The sequence below is a fragment of the Drosophila yakuba genome, chromosome 2R (assembly GCF_016746365.2).
Source record: "Drosophila yakuba strain Tai18E2 chromosome 2R, Prin_Dyak_Tai18E2_2.1, whole genome shotgun sequence".
Lineage (NCBI taxonomy): Eukaryota > Metazoa > Arthropoda > Insecta > Diptera > Drosophilidae > Drosophila > Drosophila yakuba.
Window position 1 is genome coordinate 4,697,419 of NC_052528.2, and position 12,999 is coordinate 4,710,417.

At 43.6% G+C, this 12,999-nt stretch overlaps 2 protein-coding genes across 2 annotated transcripts in view; both read left to right on the forward strand.

Annotated features, from left to right (window-relative positions):
- Nucleotides 1-4,708: 4,708 nt before the first annotated feature.
- LOC6529333 (probable cytochrome P450 12d1 proximal, mitochondrial) lies at nucleotides 4,709-6,575 on the forward strand. Its single transcript, XM_002090302.3, has 4 exons — nucleotides 4,709-4,851; nucleotides 4,911-5,236; nucleotides 5,296-5,412; nucleotides 5,468-6,575. Exons 1-4 carry the CDS (start codon nucleotides 4,750-4,752, stop codon nucleotides 6,486-6,488), a joined length of 1,566 nt encoding a protein of 521 aa, XP_002090338.1. The 5' UTR covers nucleotides 4,709-4,749; the 3' UTR covers nucleotides 6,489-6,575.
- A 4,276-nt stretch (nucleotides 6,576-10,851) lies between these two features.
- LOC6529336 (Krueppel-like factor luna) overlaps nucleotides 10,852-12,999 on the forward strand; it is a 126,659-nt gene continuing 124,511 nt past the window's right edge. The window contains exon 1 of the mRNA XM_039373283.1: nucleotides 10,852-11,002. The gene's annotated coding sequence lies outside the window, so the exon portion shown is untranslated. The remainder of the gene's footprint in view (nucleotides 11,003-12,999) is intronic.

Consider the following 12,999-nt stretch of genomic DNA (forward strand, 5'->3'; position numbering starts at 1 on the left):
CAAAGGCGCAAATCATACCGAAAACTTAGGGGGACTCCTCCAATTTTAATTGAGGTTCATCAACCAAAGAAAGTCTTGAGTACAAGGGCCTACTCTCAAGCTAAAATGTATGCAAGAGATACAGCATAAAGATAGCCTTTAAGGAAGTATTTTTGTCAGGATCACTAGCTGGTTCCATCGAGAGCTAAAAAACCCTAAAAGCAGCAGAGCTGGGACTTAACATGTGGATTCAAGGCACTTCAGCCTGCCTACTGCCCACATGATTTAAGAGTTAGTAAATAGGTCCAAGAAAAAAACTCTTTTCTGTGATACTTGCTGTAAAACCTCGTGTGAACCGGAATTCCTGTCTGTTTATAAACACTGTTATTGTTGCTAGCGGCTCAAAGGAACCACAGACTAGATGGCCATATCGATGCCAGAGAATCCATTTGGCCAAATTAGTTAGCAGTCCATAAACAGAAATGGTCAAAAGCATCGCTTCGAAGTGAGTGTGTTTTGTTTGCTGCAGCTGCAGCTGCAATATTTGGTATAACGCTTAGTTTTTGGCAATCAAGACATGTTAAGGCACATACACACACACACACACACACACAATGCACTATGGGAAATTTGACCACTTTTTCTGGCCTAAATTAATAACTCCAGAACGGGGAGAGATATTCAATTGGTGTTTTTTGTATGGGGTTACACTAGTCCATATCTTTTATGGTACCAAAAATTGTGGGCGTGGCACCGCCCTTTCTATTTTTTTTATATTATAACTCCAGAACGAATAAAGATATTTAATTTTTTTTTTTGCAATAATTTGCACTAGACCATATCTAAGCGTACCCCAAACTCTGGGGGCGTGGCACAGTTCCTTTTATTTATATTATTAATTTTCGTAAAGGCTTTCTTTCATTTTGTATGCTTTTTCTAATCTTAGCAAAAACAACTGATTTTGTGATAGAGTTTATATACTTAATTATTTTAATTTATTTAACAACAATAGTACTAATAAAAATAACGAAGCAATTCAGCAACCGCCTTGTTTAACTCTCGTTTAGCATGAGATTACTCTGAATTTGGAAAAGTAGGGTTAAGTCTAAAATCTATAAATTCTCCCAGAATCGGTAAAAGTGGTTTTTAAAATTACAATAATCTGAACAAGAATTAAATAAGCTACAACATGAGGTATATTTTATTGATGCAATCTGCTGCAATCACTTTAAATCTCTATTCAAAGTTAGGCATTATAAAAAAAAATACTTTTGTAAAGCAACTAAGATTTTTACTAAATTACTGGAACAACACTAGTTTTTTTTTCTATTGAATGTTTCAAACGCCTAATAGAAGGCCCACTGATTAAAAAACTTTTTACAGAATGAAAATTAACGCTTTGGTTCCAAAGATATTAGAACTTTTGTAACGAAAGAAAAACTTAATGTTGCAGATTGTTTTTTTGTGTACGCGCAACAGCTGTTTTAAACAGCTGATTTCTTTGTTGTGGCGCCATCTATTAAAATTTCTAGTACGCAGCACTAAAGATTGGTCAATTATGAATGCGTACACTAAATATTATTGTAATATTCCGACTTTCAGAAAATAGGTTTTGGCCAGAAAAAGGGGTCAAATTTCCCATAGTGCAATGGGCCAGCCACATGTACACAAAACGGCCAGTTCAGTTGTGCGAGTGTGTGTGTGCTGGCCAGAAGTGTCTGCAAAATCTTGTGGTTGCTTTGCCGAGTTGGTAGCAGCCATGGCTGCTGACAGCTCATTAGGCCAGGTGTTAGGCGGAAGGTGGCAGGACTGGAAAGACGGTGAGGTGAGGATGGCAATGAGTGTGGGGATGCGGATGCGGATGTCCAACTCCCCCCCACCACCCGCTGCATGCATATGAGTGCTGGCCGAGTGACGAATTTTGACAATGTGCGTCGAGCAGTGTGCATTTGAAGGCTCCGCCCGACCATCTATCCGCCCACAAACCGCATCCGAACACGAAACGTTGTCAGCTGGGTGACATGACATGGAAAAACAGCGTTAACCACATGTCCAGCCGAGTCTTAGGTGCCACTCGTGTGTGCCGGGCAATCACTTGATTTGATGACCAACGGCCAACAGCCAACAGCCAACAGCTAACAGCCAACAGCAGGAGGATTAAGGAAACATAAAATGCAGTTTCATTTTTGTGGAACATTTTGTTGTGCTGCACACACGCATACATACGTATGTGTGCGTGTGCCTAGGAGGTTGCTGCATTTCTAGCAAATTAAGTTAATTAAAAAGTTGCAGGATTTGTGAAGTAATTACCATAAACAAGGCAACTGGCTGCTGCGCTCCAGCTTCTGCTCCTGCTTCTGCGGTTCTTGATGCTGCTGCCAGGGATTTTGCTTCTGTTGCTGTTACTGTTACTAGTACACTGAGCAAAAACTTAGGCAGACAGACAACTCTCGGACATAGATCTCAGCAGACTGTAGGTTTCCTGAAACTGAATCTCTAAAGATAAGGCAAACTAACAAGTTTCAGTATTCATTTTACCATTTTTTGTATGAAATTCATTTGTTTCGTTTCTCCCAGTGCATCTTTGGCGTGGATAAAGTTGTCGGCATGGAATATAAACACTTCAAGTCGTTGTGCTTGATGCGTTCAAAACCCGGTCTTCAAAAGACGCCCGGCACACGTGAGAAATTCCAGCAGCCAAGTGGGAATGGGCGCCGTGGCAGGATGTGGATGTTGTGCCACTTGCCAAAGGCAGCTTCAAGGGTGCTCCAGTCGAAATTTAAAAACCTTTCACCAGGCACTGAAACAAAGGACTGGGAAAGCGAAAGGGGCCAGGAGCTGGAGCTGAAGGAGCCAAAGACTGAATTCAGCAATGAATTCAAGAGATACGTCGGGCGGCAGATGCCAGTAGGCAGCTGGTTTAGGCCATGCGGCTATGTGGCTATGTGGGATGGCTCGGGAAATGAGCAACTGCAACTCCAACTGCAACCGGAGACCACACGCACTCAGAAGCAATGAAAGGGGCAATGGCAGTCATGTACGTCGGGGGCAGGTACAAAACGGAGCCGCAGCAACACGTCTCCTGACGTCAGTACCAGAGCTGGAAAATGGGAATCGGGGGATTCCCCCTCAGTCTCGGTCTCATCCTCAGACCCAACTCAACTCGACTCGACTCGACTCGACACTGGGTTTGTTATTGCCGACAGTTGCGGCCAGCCTTGGTGACACTTGAACATAACTGGGTTCTGTTCTCCGCTGCGCCTTTTGTGCAATGCCTGAGTGCACTGATTATGCACATGGGAGGCCAAAGGACTAAAGGATCCGGGATCTGACGCAGATATAGCACAACAATGCCGCCAAGATTTACAGCCTCTTCTTGGATTGCATTTGGCTGGCGTAATTTGTTTTGGGTACCACAGCGGAGCACAGCACATCTTTACCAAGTCTTGAGGAGCTAAGAGTTTCAGCTCTCTTGGTAATACATACATGTTAAGGATACACTTTAATCACCTTAAATAAGGTGATAGTCTGAGGTCAGCTATGTTGCCTTAAAACAAAATACAACTTATTTTAATTTGTTTCATTAATGTTAGAAAATCAAAGTGTGATAATTGCTTGTTATACCCGTTACTCGTAGAGTAAAAGGGATTACTAGATTCGTTGAAAATCCGGATCAATAGCCGAGTTGTTCTGGCCATGTCTGTCTGTCTGTCCGTCCGTATAAACCTCGAGATCTCAGGACCTATATAAGTTCATGTTCGGCATCCAGACTCTAGTGACATTGACGCCACAAACCGCCCAAACTGCCACGCCAACACTTTTAAAAAATGTTTTGATATTTCTTAATTATTTTTTTTGTATTGTAAGTTTCTATCGATCTGCAAAAAAACTCTTTGCAACATTCACCCTAACGCCCACAAACCGCCCACAAACCGCCCACAACTTCCACAACCACACTTTTACAAAATTTTGTTATATTTTTCCACGTTTTTGTTAGTTTTTGCAAATTTCTATCGCCACGCCCACTCTAACGCCCAAAAAACGCCAAAAACTACCAGTGCTAAATAGCTGAGTAACGGGTATCAGATAGTCGGGGTACTCGACCTGAGCGTTCTCTCTTGTTTATTTATTTATTTTTACGTTCTACACAAAAGTTTTAAAGTTGGGCTTTTAGTCGGACTCTTTAATATTTACTTAAGTAATTAGTTACAACATTATTTACAATATATATGCAGTGAATGTTTACAGGAGATGGATTACGTTAGCTTTTTTCAGCAATTTAAGTAAATGTTGGAGATTTTCAGGTGTGGGGGTTCTAGGATGTAGAATTCTATCAATATTGCAGAAACGGCATTGGCTGTTAATTGTCTGGGAGAACCGATACTTTGGTGTGTCCAAGAAGTAGTCTAATGATATCTTTTTTTTTCACCATTTCTAATCAGAAGCTTGCTCTTATACTCAATTTGTTCTCTGTGGGGTATTTTAATTTCTAACGCTCTCAACCGGCTTTCTGCTAGTCACATTCGTTTGTTTATATTTCGAGCTGAGTGAGGTAGGCAATTCACGGTGATTGTACTGTTTAGTGATAAGAAACAGAGACTCATGCTTTGTTTGCTGGCTTTTGTTTTGGTTTGAGAGTTTTGCTTTTTGAAGCATTTCATACTATTAGCTTTCCTCTCTTTTTTACGTTTTAGAGATAAGCATTTGCTATAAGAACGCCCTCATAGGTGAAACAGCTTTCAGTTGCAGGCGATCACCAGAAGGAATATAATGAATACATTGAGCAGTGCGCGATCTCTGGCGATTTTTGTAGGCCCCGTTCGATCTTTAAGAACAGCCTCTGTTTTGGCACAAGATCAAGCAAAATCTAGCGTTAGTATACCAAAAATCCAGTCGAACAGATTTATCATAATAGTGATTTCCATTCATAGATATCCGAGGAAAACAAGCCCTACGATGAGATTCCGCGCCCCAACAAATTCCAATTTATGAGGGCTTTCATGCCAGGAGGTGAATTCCAAAATGCCTCGATTACGGAATACACCAGTGCAATGCGAAAGCGCTATGGAGATATCTACATAATGCCGGGAATGTTTGGCCGCAAGGATTGGGTCACCACTTTCAGCACAAAGGACATTGAGGTGGTCTTCCGCAACGAGGGTATTTGGCCACATCGTGATAGTCTGGACTCCATTGTATATTTCCGCAAACATGTTAGACCAGACGTTTACGGCGAGATCGCAGGACTGGTGGCCGCGTGAGTATGACACCTATTATTCATTGGTTGCACGGTAGAAAATCGATTTAATATTTCAGACAAGGCGACGCTTGGGGAAAACTACGATCAGCACTTAATCCGATCTTCATGCAACCCAGGGGCTTAAGAATGTATTATGAACCCCTGTCGAATATTAATAATGAGTTTATAGAGCGGTAAGATATTAGTTTTGAAAGCTTTTTATTAAATAAAATTATTCTTACTCTGCAGCATTAAGGAAATTCGCGATCCAAAGACTCTGGAAGTCCCCGAGGATTTCACCGATGAAATATGCCGGCTTGTTTTTGAGTCACTCAGCCTGGTGGCTTTCGACCGGCAAATGGGTATGATACGGAAAAACCGCGATAATCCCGATGCATTGACCCTCTTCCAAACCTCGAGAGATATCTTCCGGCTCACGTTCGAGCTAGACTTCCAGCCCTCCATGTGGAAGATAGTATCGACGCCCACCTACAGGAAAATGATGCGAACTCTCAACGACAGTTTGGACGTGGCCCAGAAACTGCTGAAGGAAAATCAGGATGCACTGGAAAAGCGTCGACAAGCGGGCGAAAAAGTAAACAGCAACAGTATGCTGGAGCGGTTAATGGAGATCGATCCCAAGGTGGCGGTGATTATGAGTGTGGACATACTCTTCGCTGGCGTGGATGCCACAGCCACGCTCCTGTCGGCTGTTCTACTGTGCCTCTCAAAACACCCGGACAAGCAGGCGAAACTGCGGGAGGAGCTCTTGAGGATCATGCCCACCAAGGATGCTCTTCTCAACGAGGAGATCATGAAGGACATGCCCTATCTGAGGGCTGTGATCAAGGAGACGCTGCGATACTATCCCAATGGCCTGGGAACGATGAGAACGTGCCAAAATGAAGTGATACTTTCGGGTTACAGGGTGCCCAAGGGCACGACTGTCCTGCTCGGCTCGAATGTGCTTATGAAGGACAGTACATATTATCCGCGACCAGATGAGTTCCTGCCGGAGCGCTGGCTCAGGGATCCGGAGACCGGAAAGAAGATGCAGGCCAGCCCCTTCACCTTCCTTCCCTTCGGCTTTGGACCCCGCATGTGCATTGGCAAGCGAGTGGTGGACCTGGAAATGGAGACCACCGTGGCCAAGTTGATTCGCAATTTTCATGTGGAGTTCAATCGGGATGCCAGCCGACCATTCAAGACCATGTTCGTCATGGAACCGGCCATTGCGTTCCCCTTCAAATTCACGGATGTCGAGCAATAATTCGCCCTTTATTCGTGGCCTTTACTTGTGTTCCTTATATAGTAGTTACATATAGGTTTTGATTACAATAAATGTTTGTCTGATGAACTGCCCTTTCCTGTTTCGCAATGCTGTGCAATCCCCACTGTTTTGATAAGCGAAGTAATACGTTAGATAAGATTGGGTTTTGTTGTGGTATCCCTATCGCTTTTTCCTCTTCTTATCATTTCGTTGCTAAAATACAAGGTGCGCTCTTCTTAAAGTTTATTTTTAAAGCAACAAAGAAAAGTGTAGTGGATGTGGTTGTTTTTCCTGTTTTCCCGCACAACTTCCTTATTTAGGCAATAGCTAGCACCCACCAAAGACACTTTCAGCTCGGAGCTCGCAGCTCGCAGCTCGGCAGGCTGGTGGGAGGATGTCCTTTGCCGCGGCAGAAATATTTCTAATGGCAACGGCAAAATCAGGAGCAGCACCCAACTCAGGAATAGCAAAAGCGGCAAAAGCTGCAAAAGCAGCAACAGCAGACATATTCGCCTGCGGCCTGCGGAGTTATGCTAACTGGCACTCAAAGCAAAGCGCGGCCAAAAGCCCAGGTGGTTTGCCTCCTGCCTCTTGCCTCCTGGTGTTGTTGTTGTTTTGTTGCTGCTGTTGTGCCTGCCACTTGGCACTGGCAGCTTGCAACAATAATTTAAGCGATTTTGCGCTTTTTGCGAGTGGGTTAATGGCATGCCCAGGATCTAGGAAGCGGGAACTGGGATCTGGGAACTGTGAGCTGGAAGCCTGTAAGCGGGCATCCTTTGGCGTGGCGAAAATTCCACTTTTGTAGCAAACGCACATAGCTTATGAATTCCGCAATCCTCGATGCGGTGCAGCAAAATGGTGGGGATGATGGACCGTGGGTCCTGCTGGTCCAGTACAAAGTAAAAATGCAGAACATGTGTTTTTTCGGGGTGGCTGGCAAGCCCGGCTTATAACAGCCAGGAAAAGGACCAGTACCAGCTATATACATACGTATGCTCGCATGTACAGCTCTTTGTGTCTGCTGTATATTAAAATTCAATTTAAAACGAGCCACGCACAACCGGGCGTATGCGTAATGCGGCATGCAATCATTTGCGTGCGCCTTCGCTTGGAAATTCCTTTGCCATAACTAATCTCGAAGGCCAACCAAGGACCAGTCCTGACGTTTCATATTTCTAGCTAGCCCCTCTTCTCCCCCCTACCCCCAAAGCCCAGCCCAACCATTTCCTTTGCTGCTCGTCTTTTATTTTATTTAATCTTTTTTTTTTTTTGTGAAAAATTTCATACTCATCAAGTTGACAAAGAAAAAGTTTTTCATTATTACATTTCGCTGTCATTTGGGCGCAGAAATAGCTTGGCAAAGTTCTCGCAGCCCCGTTTTTCCTTCTTCGTCGACTGCCGGTTGAAACTCGAGTGCAGCGCGTAAATGAGTCACTCCCATTTCGAGTCGCCCGCCCGCAGCAGTCGGCGCTCATCATCAGATTTCCAAAAGGAAAGTGGGTTGGGTTCGGATGGGTTGGGTTGCGTTGGATTTGGTTAGGTTCGGGGGTGGTGGGGAGAGAGCGGGCCCATTGCGTAGCTTGACGTAATTTTCTTGGCCTGCCTGACGAGTCGCATCCTTGCACATTAATCCATTGGTGCCTGGATCTCGGAACACGGAACCCGGAACCCGGAACCCCGGAACCCAGAGCTCGGATCTTGGTCCTTGCTGCACGCAAATGAGGGTATGGTCAAATCACTCACTGTCAGCCCGTGTCCCAAGGAATGCGTTCAGCATGTCCTTTAATTTTTTCACCCTCTAAGACCAGTTTCATTCCCCTTTTCTGCACTCACACAAAAGCTGAGTGTTTAGCTTGCTTGGGCAAGTTATTTTTACTGGGATATTTTTGGGACGATAAAAAATGGTCCTTATTAATTGGTTAAATTATTAAAAAAAACTAAAAATGCTATTTTAATATTTTGTAATTATTTTGTTGTTTTGGATAAGTATAAATTTGCACAAATAGATATTTTCATATGATTGAATGCACCAAAGTTGTAGAGACTTTTCTTTTAAGAAGGTCTTACATTTCTTTGAGGCTCCTGAGCATCAGGCAGTTGATTAGCAATTCGGATGACACTTTTCTCATTGTGCAGGCACTGGCATTTTCTATAACTTGACGTTTGCCATTGCCCTCGGCCTCGTCCTTTCCCGCCCATATTCCATTTCCCATTTTCCGTTCGGCCACCCCCCTCCCCCCGGCTCCATTGTCCGGCTTGTACTTGTGTTGCTTCGCCTGCCGCTTTGCTGCCTGTCAGCGCAGCTTAAGATAAAAACTTTCCTTTCCACCCAAAAAAGGGGCGAAGGCGGCAACACCGGCCAGAAAAGGCTAAAAAAAACAGAGGCAGAGGCAGAATGGCTCGAAAGGGTTGACTCTGACATTTAGCTTTCGCATATTTGCACACACCCCGCGTCCCCATCCACCGAGAATATATTTTATAGACTAAGGCGAAGACATGACAAATGCTCAAATAGAAATTCTTCAACAAGATTCTTGGCCGAAACTTAAGTTCATTTTTTGGTCGTGCACATCGCATGGGGGCTTTTGTAAGAGCCTCACCAGAAAGAATTCAAATTAAAATGCGATTGCGTTTGCGATTGCTCTGGGGCTCACTCGATTTTCGTGTGTTTTCTGACACGGCCTGTCGATGGTTTTTGCATTTGTCTGCCAGGCTGAAATTAATACAGGATACTCTGTGTCTTCCAAAGCATGGATTGGTTTCAACTGAACTTGATTGGCAAGGCATTCGAATTTTAAAAAAGGATTTCAAAAAAGGGGGTGCTGTTTTAAAACAATTTGAAGTTGGTTTGATTGACTGGGGTACTTTAATTTAATATAACAATATACCAAATGATTAGCTCAATTTGTTACGGAATTGATTAAGTCATTATTTTTAATAAACAGCTCGATGTAAAAACCAAGCTTATCCAACAAAATTTTATTTTGTATTTATTATTTATTAAGTGAAGAATCCGTACATCATAATATTGTATCTTAATATCATAGGGTGGAAAAATATTCTTAAGAATTACCAAACACTATAATTGAACAAAATGAATGTAATTTAGTCGTTAGCAGTCAACAAGCGCCATTTTTTGATTAAATGAAATTATTTTTAAATTATTCAGTACTTTTCATTGCATTACCTTTAGCGCTAAAACTAAATCCTGCACAGTTAGGCAGTTTCCCTTTTACTGATATGAACACTACTTTTATTAATCCTGTGATATGATGTATGTAATAATTTATTAAACACCAGTTTTAAAATATTACTAAACTAGCTTACGTTTAATTACTATTACTATTACTTACTTACTAACAAATAATTCATTCGTAAAAATTTGGACATTTTCAGTATTGAGTCACTTAGTATTCAAAAACCATTTTAAGCTTCCACAGGCACATTTTCAAACATATGGCCGTTCAGCTGACGCTCAGATGTTTTCCCGCTTTCCACGCGGCCACTCGAAGTTTTCATTCATCAGGCGCAGCGCACACGCATTGCCGAATTTGCACCAACACCAGTGCATCGGGGTCACCCAATTTCCACCCGATTTCCACCCAATTCCAACCCGAATTCCACCCACTCATCCGAAGCAGTCCAACAACCCAGACACCCGCACAACTCACTCACCCATTCATATATTTTATGTTTTGTTTACATTGCCGGCTTGTGCAGCCCAAACAACAACTGAATCTATGGAAAAAGCGTTGGGAAAGCCTTGTGACGTCACCGGGAAAGTGCGTGCTATAAACCGAAGGCGAAGTATAAGAGAAAACTGTTATATGGCCAAAGAGAAAATGCAAAAGGGAGGGAATACATAAACATAAACGATACGAGTGCGCAATTAAGGAAGGAACTCGCAATTTGGCTGCTCATTTTGGAGCGTTTTGCGGTGAGTTGAAACTTCCGCAAAATGGCCGAGAGAGTGTGGGAAAGAGAGAGCGCGAGGGCCAGAGAGAGCGAGAAAGAGCGAGTTCGCAACGTCATCGGCACAGCATCAACAAGCTTACTGGCTGCTAAAAATCGTCATTACGCTGAGATCATTATTCCCATCGGCGAGGAGCGAGAAAAGTTGTCGCAGAAACGAGTCAACGCTCGAGTACGTCGGTCATTGCGCTGTGTGTTGCACTTTGTCGGCTAACACGCACTCAGACACACACAGTCACACACACACACACGCGCCCCCAAACGCACACCACCATACGTGTGCATACGTGCACGGACATTCGCGGAAACGAAAGAGAAACAGAAACAGAAACAGAAACTATTGCATACCGCCAGGCGCACATGGCGCTTGCTGTTTGCCGTTTGCGATGGTGTGAGTGCGCCTTTGTGCTTTGTGTTTGTGATATCTAGAAGCGGTTTCAATGAAGAGGACTTCAAAATGTTTTAAAATACATAGGGCACCGGGACTATGCAAACACCACCACCACAACGCCAAGTGCTTTCCATAAACTATTTCGAAAAGTGTAAGTGGATTTCATTCATTCAATACCAGAGTTTACAACTTAATTGGTTAATACCCCATTTCTGCAATATAAGCTGCATTACATTTCAAGCGGAATACCATGCTTTCATACAAACTGTAGTTAAAGTTCGCACTTGTCTTTCCATTTTTACCGGCTTGCCAATAGCACGGGCTCTCTTAGTGGTTCTCTTGCGCTCTTTGGGCCAACTCGCCTGCGCCAGAGCCAGGACAAAAAAACGGGGACTTATAAGCAGAAAAACAAACTAAAAAGAGCGCCAAGAGCGTAGTAAGCGGCGTAGTTCAAGTGCCGGTTGTACTACGCGGGGTCAAAGGGTAAGAGATTGGGGCTGTTTTGAGGCACTGGTGGGTGCCAAAGAGGATGGCTGGTAAGCAGCTTCACCTGCAAAAATATTCAGAAGGCGCGCCATCTCATATCATTAAAATTCCATTTCGTCTGGTGCCGGGTACCGGTACCGACTTGTGCATCTTCTCCACCTGACTCCCGCACACTCTTCACCAGCCTGCTGTTCTGGCAGGGACTCCATCTTCTCCATCTTTGTTGTGGCATTATTGTTATGGCACACTGTATCGCCCAGACTCCAGACTACAGACTACCGACTCCCGACTCCCGACTTCCGGTGTTGCACGTGTCGCATGTTTGCTCCTGCCTCTTGCTGTGAAATTTCCGCAGCGGCAACAAAAGTGCGAAATAATGACCGACTGACTACTGACTACCTGTCACATGGCTGACTGGCTGGCAGCCTGTTACTCGATTTTCCATCGCCTTTGGGCCGTTTTGCTTGGCCCAACGGATGTTGTCTGTAAAGTTGGTTAAACCATTTATTTGCCCAAACAATTGCATGTGGGCGCTGCAGTTCGTTGACCTTTGACACTGGCCATGCTCGCCCGGATTCTCAACTACCTTGCTGCATAATTAATATGCTGATTAATATATTGCTTAACCCACAAAAGCTGGCTGTCATTAAGGACCTTCCAATTGCCTTCATCAGGCGCAGCGCAAAAAGAGAAAATATCCTCCTGCTTGGCTGGCAGTTTTTTATTAAAAATTCTTGAGCATCATTATCGCGCAAGTTGCGTGCGAATTCCGCTGGCAAATAAAGTGATATGAGAAACGGTGAGAGGCGGTGAGCATGTAAACGGCCATAAACTGCAGACCCAACTCGGTCGGTACCTGGCTGATACCCATGTCTGGCAACCAAAAGCGTCAACAGGCGCCCATCGCAGCCAGCAAACCGAAACCGCAACCGAAACCAGAACGTGGCCTGCCAACTCAAGACACACAAGCAGCAAAAGCAGCAACAGCAAAAGCAGCAACAGCAACAGCAACATTTACTGCTGCAACATCAGACAGGAAGCATTGCCGCAGGCGAAAGGGGCCACTACAAAAGGCCAGGAATCGGTGTTGGTGTTGGGCATGTAGATATGGGGATGTTCGTACATATATATTCAGTACATATGTGTGCCTGTGCCTGGGCAGATGACAAAATCGAATCAAATCCAGGTGACTAAAGCTGAATGGAGGGAGTTAAGTGAGTGCGTTTAACTTTGGCAAGCGAGTGAAACGAGCTTCAGTTGCTGCAACTTAGCTCTGTGCATGATTGTCAAGGATTTGCCTAACACATCATAATTAATTTGCCGGCATATTGATTACCCATGACAACAATGTGGATTTGCTTCAATTGCCTTTTATCGAACAGCCAATTAATGTCCAGCACAAATAACAAAATGCTTCCTAATTGAATGATTTGAACCGAATACTTTGGTTTTATTTTAAATAGGACGAATAGGACATTTTAATAAATGCTCGTATTTGATATAATTGTTTATTAAATCGATGCACAGACTTGTAACATACCGAAAAGCTTTTGAATTTAATTCTTATTAAAAATAATACGACATTCCTTTAATGTTACTTTTGATTGTTTAATTTGTATTAATTTAATTGCATTTTAAAAGCTTCTTAGAAGATAACAGAGG

Excerpts from the sequence above, each read along its gene's own strand:
- LOC6529333 (XM_002090302.3), top strand. The coding sequence starts at position 4,750 with ATGAATACATTGAGCAGTGCGCGATCTCTGGCGATTTTTGTAGGCCCC. Across the intron at positions 4,852-4,910 it reads AAGATCAAGCAAAATCTAGC|ATATCCGAGGAAAACAAGCC; the intron begins GTTAGTATACCA and ends TTCCATTCATAG. Across the intron at positions 5,237-5,295 it reads ATCGCAGGACTGGTGGCCGC|ACAAGGCGACGCTTGGGGAA; the intron begins GTGAGTATGACA and ends TTAATATTTCAG.